Source organism: Parus major, chromosome 5 (assembly GCF_001522545.3).
Source record: "Parus major isolate Abel chromosome 5, Parus_major1.1, whole genome shotgun sequence".
Classification (NCBI taxonomy): domain Eukaryota; kingdom Metazoa; phylum Chordata; class Aves; order Passeriformes; family Paridae; genus Parus; species Parus major.
In genome coordinates this window covers 25772732-25799350 of record NC_031774.1, presented here as the reverse complement: position 1 = coordinate 25799350, position 26619 = coordinate 25772732, and the positions used below count along the sequence as shown (strand labels likewise).

Below are 26619 nucleotides of genomic sequence, written 5' to 3'. Positions count from 1 at the left end.
GGAAGCTAAACTGCTGGCTTGGGAACCTTATGTACGAAGTACTGCCAGGCAATGGTTCTGACACTACTAAAAGAACTGTTGTGCTTGACTTGTTTCTACCCTTTGTGGCAGAAAAGATACAGACAAATTTTTACTACTAGAGAAGATGATCAGAAGATGTTTCTAATAGTGAAAAAGGTGCTATTTGATGCTACTGAGGTCAGGTCAATACCTGCCAGGTGGGTTTGGTTCCTCTGGACAGCAGCTTGGCAACACTAAGATTCACTTTGTAACAGCTACTTCCCATGAAAAAAGCAACGTTTTGTATAGGGGCTGAAAAGTTTATAGAGCCTAGTGTGGAAACTGGACCACTCTGTGTGTGTTAAGATATACCAAAGTTAAAGGAAACATCTGAGTCTGCGTGTGTATTTTTTCACACAACAGTGGGATAAGGGACAAATTCATAGCCTCTGTGAGTGAAAATCTAAACACATACTGCTTTTCTCTGTAACCCATTTCTTTAAAAGGTGACAATATTTATACATCAAGAAAAGCCCTGTAATACTTCATATGTTGTTTTTTTTTTATTGGGAAGTCTTCAATCATAGGTTGTCATTGATTTTATTTTTGCCAAATGATACTCATTTCTGGCTCACATATACATTGCTGACCTTCTGGCCTAGGGCTATGGCATTTTCCAAAGCACTGATTTTTATTTTTTTTTTCTCAGCCATTTGCTCAGTTTACACACTTAAAATAAACAGTAAAGTGGACTAACTCTACAGCTCATTAAAGGAAATTTCTCTGGAGAAACTTTTAAAGAAGGTAATATATAGTTGGCAAACGACTAATCTTTAGGAATATTAATCATCAATCTTTTAGGCCATTTAGGTGGCCTAAATCCTTTTCTTTTTATCATGAATTCAAGCCTTCTTGCACCAACAGGGTAATTGAAAAAGACATATTCGAGCAGCTGTGAAAATAGGAATGCAATTGCTTTAGGGTGGGTTCTTCAGATGCAGAATTGATGACTTCCTCTTTACATTTAGATGCAAGGATTGCAGGTCTCATACTTGACACTACATTGCAGGACAGCTTGGCAGAGCCACGTGTTACTCTTTGCAGGATACTCAAATAGTGAGATGCAAGGGCTTTTCACTGCACAGCTCAGCACAGTGCTCATTTGGCAGCCTGTGCATGTGTTTTTTCCTTTGTATTCTCCCTTCCTTCCCAGTATACCAATGCACCTCTTACATACAGAGCTCAGTTTCTGGAAGAATTGTAGGGGTATGGCATTTGAGAAACTCTTTGTGGGCTGCTGGGGATGATCATGTGAATGATTAGCAGTGGGTTTGTTTGTTGTTTTTTTTTATTGGCATGGTCAACAAGCCTGCTGCTGCTGCTAGAGCTAACAGATCAGCCAGTGCCTGCACATGGAGTGGCAGGAGGACATGCACTTCTCACTTCTACGCCAATGTCGTTACTTAGGTATGTTCAAGAGTTACACCTGTTTAAAATGCAATCTCTCCTTTTCTTTTTTCTTACTGGATAGATGGTTTGTTATGTAGGTTTCTGATCCTTTTTACAGGAATTCCTAATAAAAGACAAATGGTATCTTTAAATAAACACAATTTTCCATAGAGGAGAATGGATGTGCTGTCTAACACAAACAGCAAAACAAATTTTCAGGAATTAAATCCTGTATATGATGGAATTTACTGCAAGCAGACGTACCCAAATAGCTGACTTGTTCAGACAGTAACAATGAACTAATCTTTATTAAACTAATCTAAAATGTTAATATTGCTATTTAATTTGTATGAAGTTTTCTCTCCAGTTGTTTTCACTAATTGAACTAAATTATTTCTTTTGTAAAGATACACTAAAAAATTATTTCTTCATTTATGGCATAAATATGTGGAAAAATATGTGAGTTACTACAAACAGCAATGTAAACCATACTTGAAATTTATCAGATCTAAAGACACAACTGCTAAGATTTTCAGCAATTAATTGCTACTGAGATCCATAGACATTAGGAACTTCTTACCACTGAAAATTTGAACCATGACTATTTACTATGATTCAGATATCTTGCTGAGGGGCAGAGAATAAAAGCAAGTAATTCACTTTAACCAGAAACCCTGGGAAGAATACTCACTAGTGATTCTTAACAGTAGAAAGAAGGCTGAAAGGAAAAAGGCTGAAAGGAAAAAGGCATGTAACTTGCTTCATTATTACTTTATTTCACTTTCCAATCTTAGAAATAGCAGTGAAAATATTTTATTAAATTTCCCAAGACAGTAACTACATGCTGTGAGAAGCACTGCTATGCTTAAACACAGTAAGAATTCATCAATGAAAGGTTAAAAGTTGATAGAAAAATAGGGTCTGTCTCTGTTTTCACAGATGTAAAAGATCTATTTGCTGCTGTTCTACCTGGATTAACATGTTTGCACTAAGCACAACAGTATTTATGCTGCCAGTTCCTGGAGTGGAGGCTCACACTGTCTCCTGGAAGGTGCTGACAAATAGCTCAGCAGAATAAAAAAGAAGGAAGCTAAGGGTCTGGTGTGGAAGAAACTACACTTGAGTAGTTAAGAGCGAAGTACTCACAGTTTGCTCTCACACTTGCTATTCCCAGAAATCTGCCTTGCAGAGGACAAACAGCAGCAGGTGGAAATGACAGAGGGGATTAGCAATGTTACGTTACCTTTAGCTGTCAAAAATCCTTCTCTGTTTCCTATGAGCTAATCTACTGATGTTTTTAGAAAATACCTTCTTATATTACTAAAAGAAATTAAATTAACTAGAAATCCAGAAAAACCAGAGACCCAGCTGATGGGTCTGATGTTCAGGTTTGACTCAAAGCAGAACTGGTTTCAAAATAATATAGCTGGCAAGTGCAGCAAATGGAAAGGGTAAACAAACCCTGTGGAGCAATGGCAGCCTGTGAAAAGAGAAGCCTAATACAGAAAAGCCTGAGGGAACAGGCAGGATGTAATGGATGTTGGGACCCAGGATGTCTCTCTTTTGCAAGCCAAGCAAGCATCAGAACACACCAGTTCTGTTAGCAAAGATGGTGGGAAAAGAAGGCAAGGGAACATTAGGCTGAGTTGTAACAGAAGGGAGAAATAACCATAAAGTGGGATTTCTGAATGCAGAATTAATCCCATTAAAATTAACATTTGCTTCATAAATACCTAGCTCAAATCTCAGCCAGATACTAAAAAAATGACATGACTAAAACTTATGTAAAGGAAGCCAAAATTTGGCAGGACTTGGAAGATGTGGAAAAGCATAGCTCCTTCACTGGGCTGGCTTTAATCAATGACATCCAATCATCAATACCAATTCTTTCCTAACATAAAACTTTTTTTTTAAGTAGTACTTGCAGATGGAGGGGAGCAGTAACATGGAAAATGTTTTTGTGTGAGTATAGCTGCTATCCTAAGCCAGTACCGCACCTATGAAGATCTGTGCCTTTTTGAAATCCAAGTTTCAAAGTTGGCTGTTATGAAGCCTTCTGCACCACCACATTACTGTCTTCTACTATTGCACAACTGACTGGCACAAGCTATCCAACCCTCACCTCCAGTGCCTGAGCTGTTTGGTGAGCCTGCTGTTTACTTTCCTGTACAGACCAGCTAACTCTGCATTGTCAAAAGGGCTGGAAAGCAGAAGAGTTTCTGATCACACTGGCTGGCTCCTTCTGTGTTTGTTTTCAGAAGGCAGCTGGCAGGCAAAACTCTAGTGATAACCTCTGTGTCTGTCATATCTGCTGATGCTGCTTGTTGAACTGGCCCAGATCTCCTCAAGTGCTCCAGTCTCTGAATAGTTGGATTTTCAAATACTTACATGAAGGCCTGTGCCAACAAGCCACAGTCTCACCCCATCAACTCATAATTTTTTATTGCAAGTGAAGGCAGAATTGAAACTTAATGCCTAACTGAAGCTAGCCTAATGCAAATAGTATTTAGCTTATTTCCCCAAAGATACAATCCTAGTGCTACTACTTCTGCTGAACAGAAAAATTATCCAAGTCCAAATTAGTGCTTTAAAAGAAAAATTGTAAGAAATGTTAGTTTGGGTGGGTTGGTGGAAAATATATTTGTTGATTCAACTGGATTCAAGTGCACATCTGAAGTCCTCCCAGTTTATTTCTCCTCAGCCTCTCAATGAAAAGTTTGTCTGCAGAAGTTGCATCTTCTTTCAGCTGATACAGATCTCCCAGTCAGCATCAACACTCAGGGCTAAGTTTTCCAGTGTCAGCGCAGAGGTCTTCGTATCATATGTGAAAACCACTTCTGTTTTTTTCCCATCTGAACAGGTCAAGAGAGTTTGTTATTTAATTTAGGAAGAATACTTCTGAAACACAGTTATATGTGACCCTACAGTTTTTAGTTCTGACTGTCCCTGCCACTGGTGGAAAGGTTTGATTAAAAAACAAATCTAAGTCAAATCTTCCCAGCACACACATATGAATGCAGTGGAATAAGAAAGTAACTATTTTTTCCTGATCTTTCGAACTATGGTACATCAAACTATGGAACTACTCAAGGATTTTTCTGAAAAAAATAACCCTGGTTTCTGCACAGGTGTTCCTCCAAGCACCCTTGACAGGTGGAGGCAGAAAGTCCATTTCCTCTCACTGTGAAGGGACACACTTGGAAAAGCAGCCATAAATCATAAGCCCTTTTTGTAGCTGCTACTGCCTATCCATAGGGGATACCTCACAACTTCTAGAGGTCCCCATATAGTCAGGAACTCCAGAACTTTTGGATAGGCACGGAAACAGAAGAATAAATATGGTTTTGTCTTCAAGTTTCCTGTTCTAGACTAGGCAGGTTGACAGACTGAGCAAATAGGCCTCCAATTTAAATGCCATCTCTGCTCATGTTCTGTGCAGGACAATGTTGTCTGAACATGTTCATTCCAAACCACTTTTACTGACACATTTATCATCTTTCAAAGTCTAGTGTTCTTCAGTTCTGCATGTAATATTAGTGGTGAATAGCTGCTGGTTCCTTTCACTAAATTCTCTCCTTGATATAAAAAAAAATGTAGCAAAGGAAACTAAACAAAGAGGTCTCCTGTGTTGTAACACTTCTTTGCAGACCTGTCAGTCTGACACCTCTAGTGAATGGCAGCAGAGCAACACAATTTCAAAAATTTGTAGTAAATTAGAAGTCAATTCATTACCCTTGGGACTGGCTGTCACTGAAGTGGGATGCTTTCCAAATCCCAGAATAATCACCCGTTCAACTACACATGTAGTGTGGTACTGTCCACTTTCACCTATGCAGCTGCAAAAAGAAAATTATTTCATATACATCGATTTCCTTCCATCAGTGTAAGTTTAGTATCACACAAATATTATTACTTTAGTCTCATCCTGAAAGCTCCCAGTACTGGTTTCCTTTCCTCTATTTATCTTTCTCTTAAAAACAAGTAAAACTTGCTCCTGTTGTCAGCTGATTTTTTCACTGTGTATCGGATTTCACAGTCAGAAGAAAAACAGTTTGAGAAGCTATTTTATGGCAAAAAGCATGGCTCTGAGAACCAGAAAAGTTCTGGATTTTCAGAAAAGATTAGTTAAAACTCCTAAATATAAATGTAAAGCTAATTTTAACATTTTTTTCAAGAAAGATATTTCAATCTGAGACAAAATTATGTTTAATTTTGTAATTAATTTTTATTGAAAAGTTCTAAAAAAACCTCAAATCAAAATGTAACTTTTTTAAATGAAGAGAATCTTATATCATTCATCTCAAAATTACTTTTTTTCCAACTTCCAGTTTTGCTAGCAATTTAGCAACATTTTTCCTTCCCATTCTGAATTCCTGAAAGCTGAAAAGTTTTTCAGATTTCATATTCCGGATAAAGAGATTTGAAGTACACTTTTAACCACATTATACAAGCTAAGCTAGTTTTGCCCTGTGTTAACTTTTGTAGCTTTAGGACCAACTCCTGCATATTTTTGAAGCTTGAAGGACTAAAAACCGCCTGCAGAATCAACATTTATGCACTACACACCCTTCTGTGCAATAAACCTCAATAGTAAAAGAGTTACAGAGGCATATTTGGCATCTCTTCCTTATGAGCAATGAAAGATCTCTTTGGCTTTTAGGTTTTGCCACTGAGCCTTTGCAGGTGGTATCCCCTTGTGCCTCCTTTTATTCTTCATGCTAATATATATGGTGAATTTGTTGATTACTTTGAGAGACTGCAACGGAGTGGTTTTGGTTTGTATACCTCAGGTTGTGAGGGAGACAAGAATCAAACCAAACTTCCTGCTCCCTTGCAGGACTGCCTAAAACTAAACCATGTGACTCAGATCATTGTCCAGTTGGGCTTTGAACTAGGAAAGGCTTGATGCCTTGACCACTTCCCTGGGGAACACGTTCCAGTGACTGACTGGAACAGCAAAGATTATCTTAGAAAACAAATCTTAAAAAATACAAACACTCCAGGTGCTGCCTACTTGCAAATCTCTTGATTTATCTGTTTTGTCTCTCTGATAGGCTTTACTCTAATGACTTTTCATTATATTTGTGTCAATCTGCATAATGTCAAGTTTGACTAGACTGAAACAATACAACTCAGTATTTTATGTGTTGCTGCCTTCAGACCTGTGTAGAACACTGTTTACCTCTGCAGTTTTTATGACAGATTCTGCACACTCTTGGACTTCACTAAGCAATAGCTGAAGCTAATAGAGCTACATTTGTAAGAAGGCCTCGTGAACTAGAACAGGCATTTTCAGTGACAGCGTGTTGGTGGCTTTTGTCTGTAATTGCTGTTACCTGGAAGAGAGAATGTTCTTGTGGAAAGTGAATTTCCGATACAGGAACTGTTTCTTGTGGAGATATTGAAATGAATGCCCATCATCTATGTAGAGCTCACCTATGGCACAGGCCTGTGAAACACACCAGATAGAGCACAAATTAACAGCGGCTTCTAATGTTGAATAATGAAGCTGTCTCACTGTATCTTATGCTTCATATCCAAGGTGTGTGTTTATTTTTCCTTAGCAGCTTGTATCCCTGGAAGGTTCAGGCAATCCGGCTCTGAGAGTGCTGGACATGCTGGTTTTGTAAATTGATGCCATGTGTCACCTCATTATTAGCAAAGACAGTTGTAGGAAGTTCCCTCTCTGTGCCCAAGAGGAAGTTTGTGGCCTGCTCATTCTCTGCTCCTTCCTCCAAGGGACTAGACAAGGGCTGAGAAAGGTCAGAAAAATGTTCTGCCTCTGCTGTGCTCAGATAATCATGCTCAGAGAGGACAGTGAAGGAGAGGTTTGAGTCCCCCCAAACAGCACAAGCGGAGAAGAGCCATTGGGCACTCAAATGTAAATGCCATTGAGCTGACCAAACAGGTAGCAAGGGCCTATGAAGATCAGATGGAGTAGGAGACATCTTTGTAAAGACGGAATGCTATCCCAGAGTACCTCTGTATCTAAGGCCACGTGGAGTTCATAAGAAATATCTATCATCCATTCAGTGGATTTTCCAGCTGTGGTCTTCAGAGGTATCACAGTGCCCCCCCGCTGGAATACAGGAATCTGCAAAAACACAAAGCCAGGGCAGAAAGGTTCCCATACTCTGATAATGTAATTTTAACCAGGATCAGAGATAACAACAGTTTGCTCCAAACTTAGAAGTAAACTTTTGCCACAAATATATAAAGAAAATTATTCAACTGACAAAGGCAATAGTAGTAAACTTCTGTATGTATATAAGCAAAATAATTTCCGTTGGAAAAGCAACCCTTGCATCACCTCATTTCACCACCAGGATGCAGAAGTGTTCAATCTAACAATAAAGGAGATGGAACTTTTATACAAAAGCTATTTTAGATTACATTTCTACAAGGAAATTGAACTGTCACTTTTCTGATTCTGAATATTGACATATAAAAAGAGCTTGGGTTTTTTTTTTTCTGCTCCATGAAAGCAGCATTATAAAACAAAAAACATACATTCTCCAGTGTTACTGGGATCTTCACTGTGCCTGCATCTTCTATTCGCTTAAATTTTCTGAAATCATACCAAATCTAGAAAAAATGAAAAGAGAATGAGCATGACATGTATGACAAGATCTGTTCCTTTGCTGGTGCAGTTACTCTCCTACTTAAGCTGTCACTATTCCAAACAGTCCATTTTATATCCAAGAAAAAGCATTTATTTTTAAAATAAACGACCTTCTGGATGAAAAGAATGAATTATAATTTCTTCAGCACAAAAATAATCAAACCTTTGCTACAGTTTAATGTATAAATGTCTGCACAATGTCTTGTATGTCTTAAAGCATCTGGAAGTGCAAAATAATTAAACACTTTATAAATTTTATTTTTTTAAATCTAGTTCTTGGAAAAGCATATTTATATTGAAGTGAAAATTAACAACGAAGTTGCTAATAGGTAACAAAAGAGAGCTGCATCTGAATCTCCCATGCACCACACTTGCCAGGAGGTTTAAATGCTTTAAGTGTGCCAACCACTCAATTGCTACAGAGATCTTGAGAGAAGGATTTTTCTTAACTTGTCTGGAGAGCCTAGTCTGTTTTTCTCCTTAAACAGAGAAGAATTCTAAGTGTTCTCAGGTGCATTAGTGGAGTTACAAGGCTCTGGATGGTCTCATACATTCCCCTTTGCTGCTTACTCTCTAGAGTCTCAGGCTTCCCCATAGCAACTATTTTCCCCAAATCATTTCCCTTCCTCTATTTCACAGCTCCTGTAGCCAAATGCTCTTTGTAGGAGTGAACCACTGTGCCATCCTGTGGATAAATACCATTAATTCAGAGAAGAACTGTTCTCTGTGTCAGTGTTTGCTATACATGTTCCAGGCTACTGAGGCTTGTCTTTCCATGTTAAAATTTCCCCTACCCACAGTTTCCCTCTGATTTTCTTCTGACCTTTCTTCAAAGTACCCTTTTTCCCCATATAAAATTAGAAGTTTAACCCAAAAAGAAATACATGAAAAAAGGAAATTGACAATGTAGGGAAGCTGTTCATAGTGATTGATGAGACACAGCAAGCTTTGAAGGGAGATTTAAACTGTGGGTGACTTGAAATTTGTGCAGCAGGTCTTGGAAAAGCAAGAAAGTAAATTTACTGTGAGCCAAGCAAGCAAGCCACCAAGATGGAAGGAAGGGTTCAGAGTGGCACAGCATGGCCAGCCAAGACTTGCCACAGCAGTAGTGCCCAGCAGTTGTTAGACAGGGAGCTGGAAGGCTTCGGCATAAAATACTTCTTAGGGAACAGTTGAGTAATTCATATACATCCTTACCTCCTCTGGCCCTGGAAACAGAACTGCCACTGTCTTGGTCTCTTTCTCTGTGACTGGATGCACCAACAAAGCATTTCCTGGAGAAAAATGTAACCACAGCTATGTCAAGGCTGCATCTCCCCAGAGCAGAACCTGTGCTCTAGGGCTGTCAACTTCCCACAGCCATTTCAGGAGCTTGCTTGGGCATGTCATATGCTTAGGTTCACTTTCTACTGAAGAAAAAGGCCTGTGTAGTGGGGTGATGGCTGACTGACTTCAGCAGCCAGCCATACCACAGTAAAATATACACTCATGTTTGGGTAGCAGTTGTTTACTACTGCCATTTTTGAAGCAGACTGTGATCTTAGCTGCTCCACTGAACTTGATGTTCCATGTCAAAACCAATCATGTTTTTTCAAGGTGACTAGTGAGATACAACAGAGTTTTTGCATCTCCTATGTCCTCTATTTTCAGAATGAGGTTAAAACTTGGTCACTTAAAGAGGTCTCAAGTTCTATATTCAATTATGATTTTTTTAAGTCTTAGGCAGCATTTTTATGTTTTCTTTTTGTCATGCAACACCTCAAAAATATTTAACTCAAATTCCAGAGAATAAGACACCTGCTTACCCAGCATGTACTCATTTTCCACATCAAAAGTTTCCATTTTCTCTGGAAACTCTATCCAGAGAGACCTGTAGAAAAGGGAGATAATGGAATTCAGTTACATTTTTCCTCTCCAATCAACCTGTTCAAGTCCTTTCTGGCATTTTCAGGCCCATTTTCTCCCTCTCTTACAAGGCACAGTTATCAAGAACTGAATACAGGGCAAGATCCTCTTTTGTGTCAGTGACTCATAGTGCCCCTTCGAGACATTGCTGAGAGTCTCCACTACAGCATGGGTTAAGACACTCCAGTATACCTATCTTTACATCTGTGGCCTCCTTTTCTTCCCTCCTGCCTTCTTCCTTACAGCTTTGCACTACATCTGCCTTCCTTCTATGACAGGAGAGATGGATGAGCCTTTGTGTGCCAGTCTACCAGCAATGCTAGCCTCTGATGAGCTAGTCCCTGCAGCACAGTCCTTCCTGTTCTCCACAGCTTCCTGCTGCTTTTATAGCAAGTCTCCTCCTGGCCACACCTGAAAAACCTGCACCAAAAGCTCATTTTCAGTCTTTCTCAAAAAAGGGTAGCGTAACAACCATCCGGTTACGGACCAGGAGTTGTATATTTAAAGCTTGAGAGATTATGACAAAAATAGCTTGTTAAGAGATGGGGTCTGGGTTTCCTTACACAAAACCCTGGCTCACCTGCTCACTCACAGGCATCCACCACTGCAGCCCTGCTGCTCATGTGCTTGCTAATGAGACCCTTTCCATTCTGCTTGTCTCAGTGAGAAGAGTACACTTCCTCTCTAATTCTGTACCTACTGCAGCAAACTTAACATAATGGAACTGTGATTTAATACTGTGGGCAGTTGACATGTCCACAAAAGCTTCATTTCAAGAAAGACAGAAACCCACTGTCTAAGTCATTGCATAAAACAGGTGCATTTACACCTACATACGTGCAGACAGACACCCACACTATGTCTGTAATGCAAATCATCTTCAAAACACAAACCACTCAACCCTTGTCAAAAAGACCTTTATGTTTTTAAAACTTAGGAGATGTATCTGCATAACAAAATATAAAGGCAAATGTGTGCAAAAGAACATTCTAGGGCAACCTCAAATACACAGATTATAATCTATACCAGGGAGATTAATGACATTCATCTCTTCCTGAAAGAAATGCTCAATTCCACAGAGGTACATTTTAAAGAGGTTAGAGAGCAACAGAACGAATAATTTATTTTCCACTTTAATTTCTGTTCTAGATTATTAAATTCTCAACTAAAAGAAACACTATAAGGCATAGTGCAGAAAAAATGATAAAATTATTAATATTAAATAAGATTTTATAACAATAACAACTCAGCAGTAACAAATATTTTCATGAGAGGCAAAAGGGCATTTACATTTCTAGGGCAACAAGTTCAGAGTCCGTTAAGCACTGTTTTATGTACTGGTTGGACTACTACGTGATGGCCTTTATCATGATGAAAAGTCTGAAGTCCAGACTACTTTAAAAAGTTTAAAGACTGCAATGTGTTTATTGAATTAGTGTGTTCCAGGTGTCATTTTGGAAAAAAGTCAAAACATAGTTTTCCTCCCACAGCCCTAACAAAGCTTGCAGAACTAATGAAAAGAGAATTCAGTATGAGAACTTTGGTGTGGTTTTCTCCCTTTTAACAGTCAAATAAATAATTACAAAATTAAGAGGGGGTAATTTAACTTCTCTTCTCCTAGAAAGCTTCTGCAGATACCCTCTAGGCCTCCTGACTCATGCTCTTACCTCATGACGGGTTCAGCCGCCGTGTGTGCCCGATAGAACAGAGTGTATAAGTAGGGCAGGAGGACGTAGCGCTCTCTAATGGCTCTCCTGATGATCTGGGTGTTCTTCTCCCCAAAGAGCCACGGTTCGCGCCGTTTGCTCTCCATGTTAGAGTGACTTCTGAAGAAGGGCTGGTAGGCTCCCGCCTGATACCAGCGAACAAGTAACTCTGGCTCTGGATCTCCAATAAACCCTCCCACATCAGCTAGATATTGCACAGACAAATAAAAATACACAGTTTTGGAAGTTGCTCAGGAAAAGGTGAAGCTCTCCTCTAACAAACATTCCAAGTGTATAAATCCATGCATTTCACTGTTCTGCTGTTGGGCAGCTGCTTGTCCAAATAAGAGTAACAAACTGGTGCAACAAGTTATGCTTTGAAAAAAAAAAAATCTCAAGAAAGGTCTTGAAGGCTAAGTGAGTGAGTGACGTTCCCAGGGACACAGGACTGTCACAGCGACGCTGTGAACAGAACGCCACCTGAGGACTGCTGCTCCAGATGGAACACAAACACTGCATAAAAGTTAGTGGAGAGATGATGGTGAGACACAGGTTTCAGGCTTCTGAAACCACACTTAATCTGTGAAAGCACCTGGAAATGCACAGGCTTGTTGAGCTTTCCACCATCTTTGTTGAAGTCTACCTTGGGAATACAAGCTTGGTGGCACCAATTATGCAGAGTGAGAAACACATTACCTCCACAGAATGAAATCCCTGCCATGTTGATGGTAAGAAGCATTGGAATGGATATTTTCAGGTAACTCCAGTCTGCTGTGTTGTCTCCAGTCCACACTGCCCCTGGAAATACCCAGTTTCAGCATTATGCAGGAAAATGGAATTATATCTCAGTTTATGCTTGCAATTAAGGAAAGAAGACAAGAATAATCACAAACTACTTTGGAATTCCTGTATGTTGCACCTTTTGTTTTTTCTTTACACATGTATGCTCCTGAAATAGGCAATAAAAGGAGGTATTGGTTTGTCACAGGACACAGGTTGCTGTTCTACCTTTGACTTGTAAACACCTTGCCAGCCTTTCCTGATTTTTTTAGCCACTTGCACTCTTACAAGCTTACCACATCAGTATTTGTAAGCCAGTTTCTGTGCTCTCTAGACCACTAGCCATCAAACTTAATAGAACAAAGCAGCAAGGAAGGCATCCAGCTAATCCTTACTCACCATACTTCTGTGATCCAGCAAAGAAAGATCGTGTGAGTACAAATGGTCTCTCTTTTCCTGAAGAACGTCTGATGAGTCCTTCTGCAGTTGCCATTTGCTGAAAATCATGAATAGAAAAGTCAAGAGGACAAACACTTTAATTAGGGTAGGTTTTGACTTTTTAGCCCTACTAAGGCAGAAAAACAAAGACAATTCTATTCCCCAAAAATAATACCTATTATTAAATTACAAGTTCTCATTAGAATATATGTGAACAAAAAGATTAAATAGTCACAGCCAATATAATTTACATTATTATGGTAGTAGGGCACAGATGATATCACACTTTCTTGTGACCAACCACAGTTTATTTCAAATATTGCAATATCCAGCAGAGTTTCAGGCATTGATGAAGGTTATAGAATACCTACTACTGAATTACCACATCGCACATACTCCATGAGAATAACTGCTGTTTGTGTCTCCAGATACTCTACCTGGTAGAATCCATAGAGGTTGTGTACTTCCCGGTGCTCCCAGTTGTTGTAATGCACAGCATCCTTCTGCATTGTTAGCTCTGCCCCCTTGAAGACTGAAGGCTCATTCATATCATTCCATACAAAGAGGATATTAGTGGATGCCTGTGACACAGGGTTGCAATTAGGTCATGACAGATCCAATCCTGTGACTTTGAGTGTTTATCTCAAGTGGGTGTCAGGCCAGTCTGGGATATGAGTAGAAACAGCAGCATAAAAGCAAGACTTGGTAATTACACTTCTCAGGTCACTTGAAAGCCCCCAGTCATTCATCTCATTCCTCTTAGAGGCCCTTCTAGTCAGGGTAGCAGCCTGCAAGCTCACTTGATCTTTGCAATTCTCACAAAACTCAGTAGGCACTTGCTACTCCTGCTTCCTGGTGAGGGAAAAGACAACTATAAAACAGCCAAGAGGAAAAATCAGAGAAGGCCAGAGGTAAAAGCTGGAGAGGAAAAGCAGCATGGGAAATATCTACTATGTATGTCTACTAGGGAAGTGGTTTCAACAACTCTACTGCAAACCAAAACTTTGGAGCAGGGTGAGGGGAAATGGAAGTGTGCAGCAATGGTCATCCAGACACTTTCAGCACTAGGCAGAAAGGTCAGAATGAAGTGACTGAGCTGTGAGAGTGCACTCCCACATCACTCCTTGTGTACTATCATGGTAGTAAAGGCTGGAACAGCAGCAGCTGTTTTAGATTATGGGTTCTTAAAAAGCCTGCAGTTTGTCCCTCTAGTGCTGCAACTACACTGTATGTGTTCACTGGTGGCATATGGGTTCCAGCTGTCTTAGTAAAGGTAAGCCCATGGAGAAAATCTTTCTGTGGTACTTACAGCTCATCAAGATATTTTCCTTTACACTACAATAATAGAGCTACAAAGGCCAACAACTTGCTTAGACAGTATCTTCTCTCTTCCCCTTTTTCAAGCTTTCTGGGATATGTAGCAAATAAATACAAACCTTGTATGTTTTGAAGGCAAATTGATCTGCATACCATTTTCGCACTTCAGGATTGGTGAAATCTGGGTAACAAGAGGAACCTGTGGATGTGGGAGATCAAATTATTTACCTGATTTTAAGAACATTGTCTTTGCACCTAAATACAATGGCCTAAAGCTACAATGGTTTCCATAGACAGCAATAATGTAGTTGCTATTTTTTCTGAAACTAAAGGTCAAGAGCAAATTCCAGGCTGACTTGGAATTCAGAACACCCCTTGCCACGTTGTGAAAGGTCAACACACTTAAGGTTCAGGAGGTCTGAAGCTCAGCACCACTTGACTGCTAGCAGTTTGAAATACATTCACATGTGAACAAGTAGTCAGGGAAAGACAACACTGCCAGTATTCTAAGCTCAAAGAGAAAAGTGTTACTGAGAAGCTGAATAACTACATCCTGCCATGCTAATAGAAGTTGTAATATGTCCTTGATTTTTCCTATAATCATTCCTTTGCCAGGATTGTCGTCCTGTCTGGGCTTCCTGTCTGTAAGGAAAGGAGACAACCTCCTTTGCCTCCCTGCAATGAGATCTTCTCATGAAACAGTGTATGTCAAATCACTGTATTACTATTGAATCAAAGTCTTCAGTATCAAGGTTCACTAAATTTCATCCAGCCTACATAAGCTGTGCTCACTGCAACAGACCAGGCTGCATTTCTGTGTCCAAGACACGTTGGGAAGAGAAATGGCTGTTCTGATCAATAAATCCAACTCTTCTAGTTCTTGGCACTGGCACTATCTGCACATCCAATAGATATAACAGAGGCAATCTATACAGCTGAGGCAATCAGGACATGATTATACCAACTCCTCCCCCATTATTACAAATTATATTAATTTTAAATTATTATTATAATTATTAATATTGACAACAAATGCAAGCAATATAAGAATTTAATTCTGCTTCCATGAATCCAAATTAAACCATTCTGCAAAATTTTAAAAATAAACAGCTTAAAATATAAAGACAGGGTGTTTTTTTACCTGGCCAACTGATGCCCTCAAAATCTTGCCCATTTCTGTCTTTCACAAAATATCCCTTTTCTTTTGCCTGTGCATACAGGGTATATGAGGGATCAACCTTAATATGAGGGTCTACAATGACCACAAGCTGCCAGGATAAGAAAATAAAAGCATCATTAACATCAGCTGTGCTTAATAAAACAGTAAGAGTTCAGTTTTAATAAAAGGCAGAGAATGACTTCATTCAGGTAAAGAAGAGAGCTGTGTCCCTAGTTTTAAAAAGTAGATACCAGGTTCTTTATATACTGTGTTAGACATATATACAGTACCTGAATTTACAAGGAGTGCATGAACTCACCCCTCTGAAATAAATGACAAAACCCATTGATAAAAGCAAGTACCCCAACCCCTAAAATCACTGTTGTATTAATGGGAATGGGAAAATACCTGACTTCTGTGTTCATGTGCCTGCTTAAATACTTTAATACTGCTTTAATACTGTAGGCTGTTCACAGTATTAAGTATTAATTAGATGCCTTAAGACATCTAAATTCATTTTAGTTTGTGTAGCATACAGAAGCAACGGGTATTGTAGTTTGTAGTTTATTGTAGTTTATACTCTGCTGCAAAGCTGAGAAAGCACTATAACTCCATTTGAGAGATTATAAACCTTGAATGCCATTTCAACAATCCCCTGTTCATTGACTTTTGGCAAAGATCAAACATTAGGCAATTCTACAACTCAATAATTCCAAGGAAAATATTTTAGCTGTAAAAACATAAATACAGAAACACAAAGAAAAGCTGAAGCAACCACAAAAACTATCAATAGTGAAAGCCCATGTTAAGAAGAAAATTTTCTGCTGTGTTCATCAATTTCTGTTTTCATCAAAGACTTCACCAAGCTGCTTCTGTAAGATGGAGTTTTATATGGGGCAAATTTCGCTAGATTGTCAGGATACAGAACAAACTATTAAATAATAAAATGGTATGAGGAACTGAATTAAACAAGATAGTTTGCATGCTGGAAGCATCACCAGATGGTAACCGTGTCTAATTTAATCTGTTGCAGTTCACCTGTTTCCAGTATCTGAAGTACCCTGCTTAAAGCTAGATTGGGTAAATTCATACCACAGAGAAATCTTTTCTTTCTTTCCTTCTTCCTGCATTATTATTTACCTTGCGTTTTTTCTTCCTGAGATGCTCTTGCATCTTTCTGGGGTTCTGGAATTTCTGTTTGTCCCAAGTAAAATATCTCTTTCCATCTGTGTGCTCTATATCCAGCCATATGACATCATAAGGAATGTCATGTGCATCAAAGCCAGCATCCACTGCCTTGACATCTTGCTCATCCTCATAATTCCACCTGCACTGATGGTAGCCCAGAGAAAAAAGTGGGGGCAATGCTTGAGTGCCTAGAAAGAGTATATGAATGAGGAGGATAAAACTGTCAAGAAATTCAGTCTTTCCACATTATAACGTGGCCTGTCTTGATAGTGACTGGCAGTTCTAGCCTCCTGTGTTTCACCTCTTCATCTAAGGGTGCAGTTTCAGGTAGCAGTGATTATGCTGGCTTCTCAATTAGAGCCAAGTTTGACCAGCTGTGAATGCTAGAGAAAACAAGGACAGAGGCCTGTCTTCACAAAGCACAAGCCTTTGATCTACACACAGCAGTCTGGGAACAACTGGCCTGCTGCACACAATGGGCAAATATTGACCCACTCTTGGCTACAGCATGTTCCTCAGAGAATCTCTTGGGTAAGTGTGCCATTCTGACTCCAATTATGTGAGTTAGTACCTGTCAGTTGTGCAAACTGCTTGAAGGTATCAAATGCAGTGGGTCCCATCAGCAGGAAAACATCAATGATCCCACTTTCTGACATCCAGCGTACGTCAGTTAGAGGCACTGCTCTCTGCTTAGCAGTCTCTGCAGCAGATCTGGATGGAGTGTGCTTAGAGAAGGAAAACAAGGTAAACCTGAATATCTCTCTCTCTATCAAACTTTTATTTCATGAAGAGCAAAGAAGGAAATACACAATCTCACTAACACATACCTGGCAGGTATCAGGAATATACACTGAATGTTTCTTATATATCCTTCACAAATCCTTTACCTTGCACACCTCTTATGAAAAGTAGAGTAATGGGTAATGAGAAAAAATGGATAATGAGTGGCAAAATAATTAAAACATTTCCATAAGACTGTGAATTTTCTGTAGGATCTTTGAGTAATATCTATACCATGAGTTAAAAAAAAACAAAACAAAACAAAGAAAAAATTAACCACATAATGCAGTGTTGGAAAAGCAAGATTTGCCTTTTTGTCATTATTTCAATTTTAACAGAATTCATATGTTCATGTTTCAAGACTGAGTTCCATTCCTGAACATTTTATGTTTCTTCAAGGTCAATTATATTCCACAGAAGAATAAGCCTGCTATGCAGAAATCCGTGGCAATTCCAAGAATTTAAATGCTCATAAAAATTTCTCAAATCCAAGTGAATGTCAAGATTTTTGTCCACCATTTTTCTGCCTTCTACATTCGTGTAGATTTTTTTCTATGTATTTTCTCTCTGCCTCCTCCTGTAGACCTATTAAGATACAAGATCTATAACTTGACTCTTGAAAGGAGACATCACTTTGTTCTTTTAGTTTAATACAACAAACTTAGCAATTGAGAGGACAGGAGGAAGAGACTGACAATTTTTCATTAGTGAGCAAAAGATACACTTCCAATAATGCTATATTCCTGTTGATGCTATCCTGAAGTGTTTTCTTTTATTATTTAATTCTGAGGAAAGTGAATAACTCTCACCTCAGCTACTGCCTTTGTACTAATATCCACCAGTGTTTCTGAAGAGTTCAGCCAGAAGATCCCTGAAGTTCTGTTAGGCTTGTGTGCTAAGAGAAGGGGTACTGAACCATAAATACCTATTTTTTCATGTATCTTGTGGCCGAAAATATCCAAATTATATAGCCGGTAGGCATCACCATCACTAGGACAAACAAACAGATGTGTTTGTTACATGTAAGCATCTTGCACTAGGCTAGTTTTAACTCTATTACCATCCCACTAAACCTGGTGAATACTCAGTAAGTGCTCTGTGTTCTGGTCTTTTGTTTAGCATCCAGAGCTGGATTATGAAATATGGACTGCCTAGATTACTGCTTCTTTGCTTAGATCCTCATTTTCTGAAGCAAACAAGATTTCTGCTCCAATGAGACTACTGTGTGTTTTCTTTAAATCCTAAAATATTTCTGAACTCTCCCATCCTCCCACAGAATTGCTCTTTTATGACTTCTGCTAAAACATGACCAATCCTGCAATTCAGAAAAAAACTGCATGGAAAATTAGGAGAGAACAGAAAGGGCCATTCATGAAATTACACACTAGGGGAAGCAGAATGCCTTAGTCCACATGGACAGGGGCTATAATTCAGTTTGCTGTATCAATAAACTGAAATATACACTACATGATATACATATCTCAAGCTCTTATCTGCATTAAATTATTAATACAGTGTTATAGTTCGTTCTCTCTTACAGAAGACACAGCGTTCAGTAGGAATCTGACACCTTGACACCTTTACCTGGTGTTTTTAAGAAGAAGTGTTTCTGTGTGTTGTGGTATTCCATAAACATGGTCATATCCATGTAAAGAGAAGTCCATGCCTACAGAAGTAGGACCTGTGGGAATAATATTAAATTATGAGAATGCAGAGTTCTTAGGCTTATCTGAAAGGAATAAAGCAGAGCAACCTAACTGGATAAACCAAAAGAAAATAGGTTTTAGTGTTTCAATAATTAACTCTTTCATGCTTCCTTTCAACTTCAATTATTACTTCTGTTCTACAGAGGTAATGTTTGAATAGATTTTATTGTATTTCTTTTGATTTTGAATTTCTTAACAAGATAAAATGAATCACTTTAACAGAAAAAACTACAAATCCATGTAATTGCTTCTTTATTTGGCAGTGAAACTACTTAAAACTCGTGTTTCTATCCCAGTACCTAAAAGCCAAACTTTGCAGCACAGTGGACTTCAGAATCTGAATTGTCTGTTTCCCACTGTCATACTACTGAATCCAGAGCAACTTTTGGCAGGTGACCAGAGATCCTGCAGACTGACAAGCAGCAGCTTCAGGATCACAACCTGACCATATGGACTTTATTCCTTTCACATGGAAAACAGAAAAACATGATGCTGGCCTAAAACATGAGAAATAGCATGAACAACAAGGGCAACAGCTTCCTGCCTCTGTGTCTTGACTGTGAATTGAGGAAGTTTCTGTCACCAAAAGAAATTGCTTTCATACTTCCCTCTTCTAACTGCAGCTGCTGGGTAGTGCTGGTTGCTATAAAAGTCTGCATGAGAATGGTAATGGACAAAGCTAACTAACTTTATTAATATAGAATACAACGGGATGGACAGCAGTTCATTGTATTTTGATAATTATAATTTAAAATGTGTTTGAGCTACCGCTTTTACGTGTTTATAAACTTTGTCTTTATCACTTCAGATTGCTCACTATTCCTTTTTTTAGTCCACACATAAAAAAGTTTCTTTGTGGCAATTATTAATGCTTAGATATCATGATTTCTGATATGTCATGAGAATAGACTACAGGTGAAATTAATGTCAAGTACTAATACTAAAAAAAAAAAAAAAAGAAAAAGGAAATAATGTATTATATACAATATATACATGTAAAGTCAGACGATGCAGATAGTGTTAATGCTGTGTCAGAATAGGCATACAGTGAGTTGATGAAATGGGGCACATTTAACATTTTGTTCCCTCTTAAACAGAGATCCAATGAATATTTGCAGAGCTTTTGTCAAATTGTTACCCATCAATGGTTTCTGATTAAAACAAAGTTAAGACAACTGAAAAGCAGGAGCGAGTGGAACATTGATAAACATTAAGCAGCTAAACAGAAAGCAGACAGAAATATGAATGAACATGGGTATATACAAAACAGTAAAGCTGTTTTCAGAAGTAGACTGAGACTTACCATGAGCTTTGATGTCTAAGAAATTGCCAAATTTCTCTTGCCAGAGACCTAGATCCTCTTGTTTTTCCTATACAAATAGAAATAGCTAAGCCTAGCAAATGAAACTGCTCACATTTCTAAGAAAAATATGTTTATTCACATGAGATTTATACTGCTTTTTTTTTTTTCACATATGGCTAATATAAATAAATCAAAAACACAAACCAGATTCAGCTCCAGGAATCCACACTGAAGAACTGATGTGCACATGTTGTACACAAGCAGTCTGCTACAGCATAAAAGGGATATCTGAGGACTTGGATAGAACAGCCCACTTTGGAAGGGACCTCAAAAGATCACCTGGTTCACCCTTTAATGGTAAAGGGAGCCTTGATGAGATTATCTAGCAGCCTGTCCAAATAAATCTTGAAAACCTCTCATGACAGGGACTGTGCCACATCCCTGGGAAGGTTGTTCCAGTGAGTCATTATTCTCACTGGGAAAAGTGTGTTTCTCCTTGATGTTTAATGAATTTATGAAATGCATGGGTAGAACCAAACAGAAAAAACCCATACAAACAGAAACCAACCCATTTCCCCAAACACTAAAGGTCAGACAGCAGAAAAAGCTCTTCAGACACTCTGGAGTGTCTGAAACTGATACTTTTAACCTCCTTGTGTCCTGTAATTCATTGTCGTAGAATTGACACTTCTTGCAGTGTCTTCTCTAATTTTCTGTTCCACATTCATCCCACAATAAGTAGATGTGGCCTCTTGCAGCTGTGTGACTTCCCTGGCAGAAATCAGAGCTCAAACATAAGCATGCTGAAGGCAGCACAGCTCCTGCCATTTGTAACAGGATAGCAGAGTAAGCAGCCATCTGCTCTGCAGGAGGCTAAAATTATACCACAGACACAGCTCAGCCTCCTGGGAAAACTGCTATGTGCCTCTATGCACTGCCAGGATCTGGGCTATTTTAAGAGTGAATTTTATTTCTGTATTAAGCCTGAAGGTATGTGGAGACATATTTTGTGACTGTTATAAAAAAAAATCTTGTTCTTGTGAAACTCTATTTGCAATGAACAGGGGATTTGAAAATGCCAAATATCACCGCAAAAGTCCCTTTTACACATCTACTTCAGATCAAATAAGAGAAGAAAAGTAATTAGTAATAAATTAGTAATAAAAAGGCTATAAAAAAAAATTTCTTTTGCTAAATCTACCTGACTGATGCCTTCTACAGACACGGTAAAACACATAAACCTTCCTTCAACTATGAATGTATAAAATCTCTCACTATGTTATACCAGGACCTTTTTGAAAGTAGTTAGACTGTATTTGTAAACATACTATAGGGTAAAATGAACATGTGATTAAATTTTCTTTTATAAAATATTCTTGCTGGAATTGCAGTAATTATGTGTTACCTTAGAGGAATCACTTGCTGCCTCCTCATTTTGTACTGTAGGTTTTCTAGTGAAAACAAATACATAGAAATAATCAGTTTACTGTTAACATAAGCAAGGATTTCAAACAGAAAATAGCACCATGTATTGCTTTATACATTATGTAAGACTTTTGGTGCACACTTACAAATCATTTTAATATACAATGCCTTAAAATAACCTTCATTCAATACTTGAGTTAGGTTGATTTCTTGGCCTTTCATGTTTACTTCTATCTGTATCAGCATTTTACCTGCCCAGAAGATTCTCACTTCTTTATCATTCTGCTAAGGGCTCTCTGTTAATTTCAATGTTTGAAATGATGCTCAAGGGAGACGCTTGCTATGCCCATTTTTTACTCATGACATGACATAATCATGACACTGAGGATGTTCATCCTTCCAGCTCTTTGCAGTGATTAACCTATGACATCTTGTAACTAGATGGCAGACTGCAAGTTAAAAAAAAAATTGACTTCTAGTGAATAACACTTAATTAAAGAGTACATTTAGTGAGGAAAAATATGAAACTAATAACCTCACCATACTACAATCACTAATTCCCATGAAAGACAAGGGGTACCAGGATACTTTAGTGTTTTGCAGAACTGGCCATTAAATGAGATTAGAATTTTACACGTGGCTGCTGCAAGGGATTAAAGCAGTCTGCAGCTAATTGGTCTAAAATTTGCTTGTTAAACTTTCCCTTGTATTTACTGTACTTATGAAGTAAAAGAGAAGTCATGTTTCAGTGCATAAGAGTTTAGAATTGTTTATCTTCAGCTACAGCACAACCAGTATATACAGTGATGTGACAGACAGATGCTGTACCTGTCACTGGGAGGAGGTTGTAGGTGCTCAAAATACAACAACCCATTGGAATTCATGCTCATAACAGTCTCACCCTTGGACTGCAGCTCAACTTGGAAGGGGTTTGATGTGACTTGAAGTTTGTAGTCCTCATTAGCACTTGACAGTACCAAAATACCTGCCTCCTTGTGGGATATGAAGAGTCTGCCAAATTAAAAGCAACAACAGCTTTATATGAATCAGCAGCACATGAAATCCACTGTAACTAAGTAACAATTGATAGAAAAGATGGGCTAAGAATATCTGCATACATTACACCTCAAGGCTAATGTTGAGCCAAAAAAGGCCAGAAATACATGCTGTGCTCAGTGTTCGCTGCATAGTGCAAAAAGTGGCTACAGAACTGCCATGAAAACTATCCAGAGCTTGCTTTCCTTTCACATTAACAGGTAATGCCTTAGGTAAAAAACTTTGCATTGTAACAAGTAGGCTATTTTCTGACTGAGTCAAACAGGCTCAGGTTTCTTATCTGTATGGCAAAATTTTCTCCTAAGTATTTAACGTGATCTTTTGAAAGTAAATTAACCACGTGCATTTTTTTTTTTCTTCCTGTAACAACTTTACATTGTAGAGAGACAACTGTACTGTAATACAAAGGTAACACAAAGCTGTGTAAGAAATTAAGGTTCCTCTTCACTTAAATCACCCATCACTTACCTCTTGGTGGTAGGTTCCTTTATAAGAACATCAGGAACTTTGTACCTTGGTCTGAGAGGAGATGCCTCATCGATTTTAAGCCTGAAAATATTGCCTTCTATTTCATAAATTTCTACTTGTAGAAGAACCTGTGAGCAAACAAACAGATAAATTTGTAAGGATAAAAATACTTATTTTTAACACAGCAACACCAAACACTTACTGGCTGGAAAAAAGGGAAACATGCCTGCTTTCTGATTTAATGTTCTTTAGCATTGTTAAGAGTAGAAAATTATCATCCATATTAATTTACACCAGCTAACTCCACCCCTTTGAAGAAGCAATGCCTTTTGAGCAAACTCTTTATCTTCAAGAAACTGAACTTATTATTTTGAAGTAGTGGAGAAAACTCTGAATTAAAAATATTTTTTCAGATAAAAAGTGTTCTATTCAGAACTCTATTTTCGTAAAGCCATTAATTTTTTTTTTTTTTAATTAAATGCTGATTAGTAAGGACATATTTAGGCTGATAGTTTGCATTATCTCTCAAATATCTATCACTGAAGAATCTCAAAACCTGCAAACATTGTCAGTGTTGTTGACAACATTCACTGCTCTCTCTGTAAGCACCCTCTTATGCTATGTGGTATCTCACCTTATTCTCCTCATGAATGATTTGGAATTTGACATTCTCATCACTTAATGTGACTGAATCCAACAACACTCGATACAAGGATTTTCCAGGATGTAGAAGTTTCTGACGCCTGTCAAGACAGGAAATTATTTTTGTTCTCCCCGTTCTTGTAGCTTAAATTATACAGAGAGACATAATATTGTTAGAAATGTTTACTTAATAATTTTGTATTGAATTTTTTCAAATAAAATTATTAGTACTTCAAGTCAAGAGGTCAAATGAGATGTCAGAGAGGTTCAGGGGTTCACCCATCACCACTCTCTATGTTTTTTTATAACAATAATAGTCTTAATTCAAGTGTCCAGCTCTTAGCCGTGCAGTTACATTGTTCTTCCATTTATCCCTGACATTTCAGTTGAATAATCTGTTTTTCCATTTTCTGTCATATATCCCTCTAACTCTCCAATGAACACCTTCTACATTCTGGGGTGATGAAACAGTGGGTTTGTAACTTATAACCTCCAAATACCTCCAAATAAATAAATTTCACCAAGGAAATTGTTTCTCTATAAGTCAGATGACTACGGAGCTTTGACTAAAGTTTTTGGCCCTGATAATGTTTTTAGGTCAGAGATCCTGAAATAAAGGCTCCTTCAACTGGTTGTAGAATTCTCCATGCCAAGGCCAGGGTTTATGAACTATTTGAAGGTGTCTTGGAGGCTACCTTAGAGACAAACTTCTTCATTAATAAACCAAGTATGTCAGTGACTAATTGGTGTAATAATGGGCAATAATTTCTTTCAGTCAGCACAAGAAAGAACACAATGGAGGGAAGAAAAAGGTTGAGAGCAGTGTTAGAAATGGGATGAGAAATATGATGTAGCATAAAGTTAGCTTTAAGAGACTAGTGAGCTAGAATTTAGATTTGACACTGAATTCTGGCCAAGACTCAACAGGACTGTAATCACACATGCTATTGTCACAGACTAATGATTTCCTTTGAGTGTTTTTGCTGCTTTGAACTGCAGATAGTCAAGAGAACAACCTGCATCTGAATGCACTTGCAATTAAAATATTGCTAGGTCTTTGTCAGATGAGAGGACTGATCCTTTTGAACACTAACAGAAGACATTCTGGGTATAAGATTACACATTTTAAAGCCTGCTGATTACTGCTAGCTGATAGGTAAGTAGAATGCTCACCTTTGAAAAATAAATCCTGAAAGTAGCAGATTTGCTGTGATTAAAAGTCAGTGTGTAATTACTTCTTATATCCTTCACTATTAGTAGATTAAAAATAACCACCGCACTATAATTCTCCATACCTGTAAAAAGCAATTTGGTTGCATTTCTTAAAGTTGCTTTTGTCCACAGCCTCATCTTGGACACTAGAAAGAGCAGATAAAGAAAGTGTTTAAATGTGTCCATCAAACACCTGCTCAATGATCAGATGATGGGGGCCCTTTTCAAGTGTGGTCAGGATCAAAGGTAGTGCAGAAAAGTCCAGTCCAACATAAAATGTGATGGACTTTAAACTACTATATTTCTTACACGTTCAGTTTAATGCTGAACCATTTCCTTTTAAACTCTGAAATTTCGAGAAATTACTGAATCTATGACTAACAGAGCTGAATTTCATCATAGCTGAATTCTTATGGGTTTGCATTTTGAAGCCAGACGTCCCTCTTCAGTCATTACATTTAATTATTATTTTCCAGTAAAAAGAATGGAGAAATGGGGAGACCTGGCAGAGAAGAAGAAATCCTGCATCCTTTTCTTCTACCTTCAGTGGGACCCACAAAGGAGGGAGGCTTCTGATGGTCCTGCTGACAGCTCTACAATATCTTTAGGCTGGAATTAACTTTTAGATTTATTAGATAACAGTAAATTTTTTATTTGCGTGAAAGAAAATGGGCTGCCAGTAGTGTCCATCATCAAAATAGTTTCCAGATCATGCTTGGTTCAGATGGAAGGGAAAAAGTTATTAGTTCTGGCAGATAAAGCACTGATGCTTATGTAATACTTACTAACTACACACATGCAACATAGGAAATGTGGACGGCACCCACTGAGGCTCAGTCACAATTGCAAGTCCTGGATTACTATTTGAGATCTCACAGTGACCGTATATTTAGATCACTTAGCCCTTCCCATTTTTGCTTGAAGACACGTACGTCCTTTTGGGTTTTGCTCCAAGTTCGTGCGCCTCTGTCGGCGCACCGAACGCGGTGCATCCCGAGCTACCCCTGGCGCTGTGGATCCGCTGGCTGCCCCGCTCCGCCGCGGGAAGGCTGTGCCCGGGCACGGCGGCGAGGACAGCACCGGCACGGCCCCGCACGCCCGCCCTCAGCCCCGACCCGCTGGATGGGGCCGGGTCCGCACCCCGCCGCTCCCCACGGACACCGGCCGAGACACCCCGGCACCAGCGGGAGCGAGGAGAGGGCCGGCCGAGGAGCGCCTCCCGGGCTGCGTTACCTGACTCCCCCCGGCGTCCCCGCCTCCATGGCGGAGCTGCCCCGAGCGACCCGCGCGGAGAGAAGGGCTGACAGCCCGCCGCGCCAGCCGGGGAACGCCGCGGACCCCAAGCGCGACCGGGCCGGCGAGTGGCACCCGGGGGCGGTGACAGCCCGGGCCGAGCGGGGAGCGGCTCCGCCCAGCGCCGCTCTCGCCGGCCCACGACCGCCGCGTCCCTCCGCGGGGAGCGG

General features: G+C 39.0%; 1 protein-coding gene across 2 annotated transcripts; it reads right to left on the bottom strand.

The window, feature by feature from the left end:
- Window positions 1-2204: 2204 nt before the first annotated feature.
- On the bottom strand, window positions 2205-26563 carry GANC (glucosidase alpha, neutral C). Of its 2 annotated transcripts, none has more exons than XM_015630827.3 (24): window positions 26390-26563; window positions 25240-25302; window positions 23937-24045; window positions 23303-23430; window positions 22607-22789; window positions 21759-21804; window positions 20354-20420; window positions 18929-19025; window positions 18154-18334; window positions 17136-17289; window positions 16517-16752; window positions 15359-15485; window positions 14337-14416; window positions 13338-13481; window positions 12862-12958; window positions 12379-12480; window positions 11644-11887; window positions 9877-9941; window positions 9269-9345; window positions 7960-8034; window positions 7430-7543; window positions 6786-6898; window positions 5182-5285; window positions 2205-4301 (listed from the first exon to the last, which is right to left on the bottom strand). In XM_015630827.3, the coding sequence occupies exons 1-24, from the start codon at window positions 26416-26418 to the stop codon at window positions 4192-4194; spliced, it is 2745 nt and encodes a 914-aa protein (XP_015486313.1). In that variant the 5' UTR covers window positions 26419-26563; the 3' UTR covers window positions 2205-4191. The 2 variants fall into 2 exon arrangements, with proteins under 2 accessions (XP_015486313.1, XP_015486316.1); XM_015630830.3 differs by lacking the exon at window positions 26390-26563 and adding an exon at window positions 25942-26343.
- Between the last annotated feature and the right edge of the window lie 56 nt (window positions 26564-26619).

Bases quoted from the DNA above. Each gene is read 5' to 3' on its own strand.
- GANC (XM_015630827.3), bottom strand. From the start codon at position 26,418: ATGGAGGCGGGGACGCCGGGGGGAGTCAG. The intron at 21,805-22,606 runs GTACAGCATCTG...TGTTTTCACTAG, and splicing joins CAACCTCCTCCCAGTGACAG to AAAACCTACAGTACAAAATG. The intron at 17,290-18,153 runs GTGAGAGTTATT...TCCTTCTCTAAG, and splicing joins GTACAAAGGCAGTAGCTGAG to CACACTCCATCCAGATCTGC.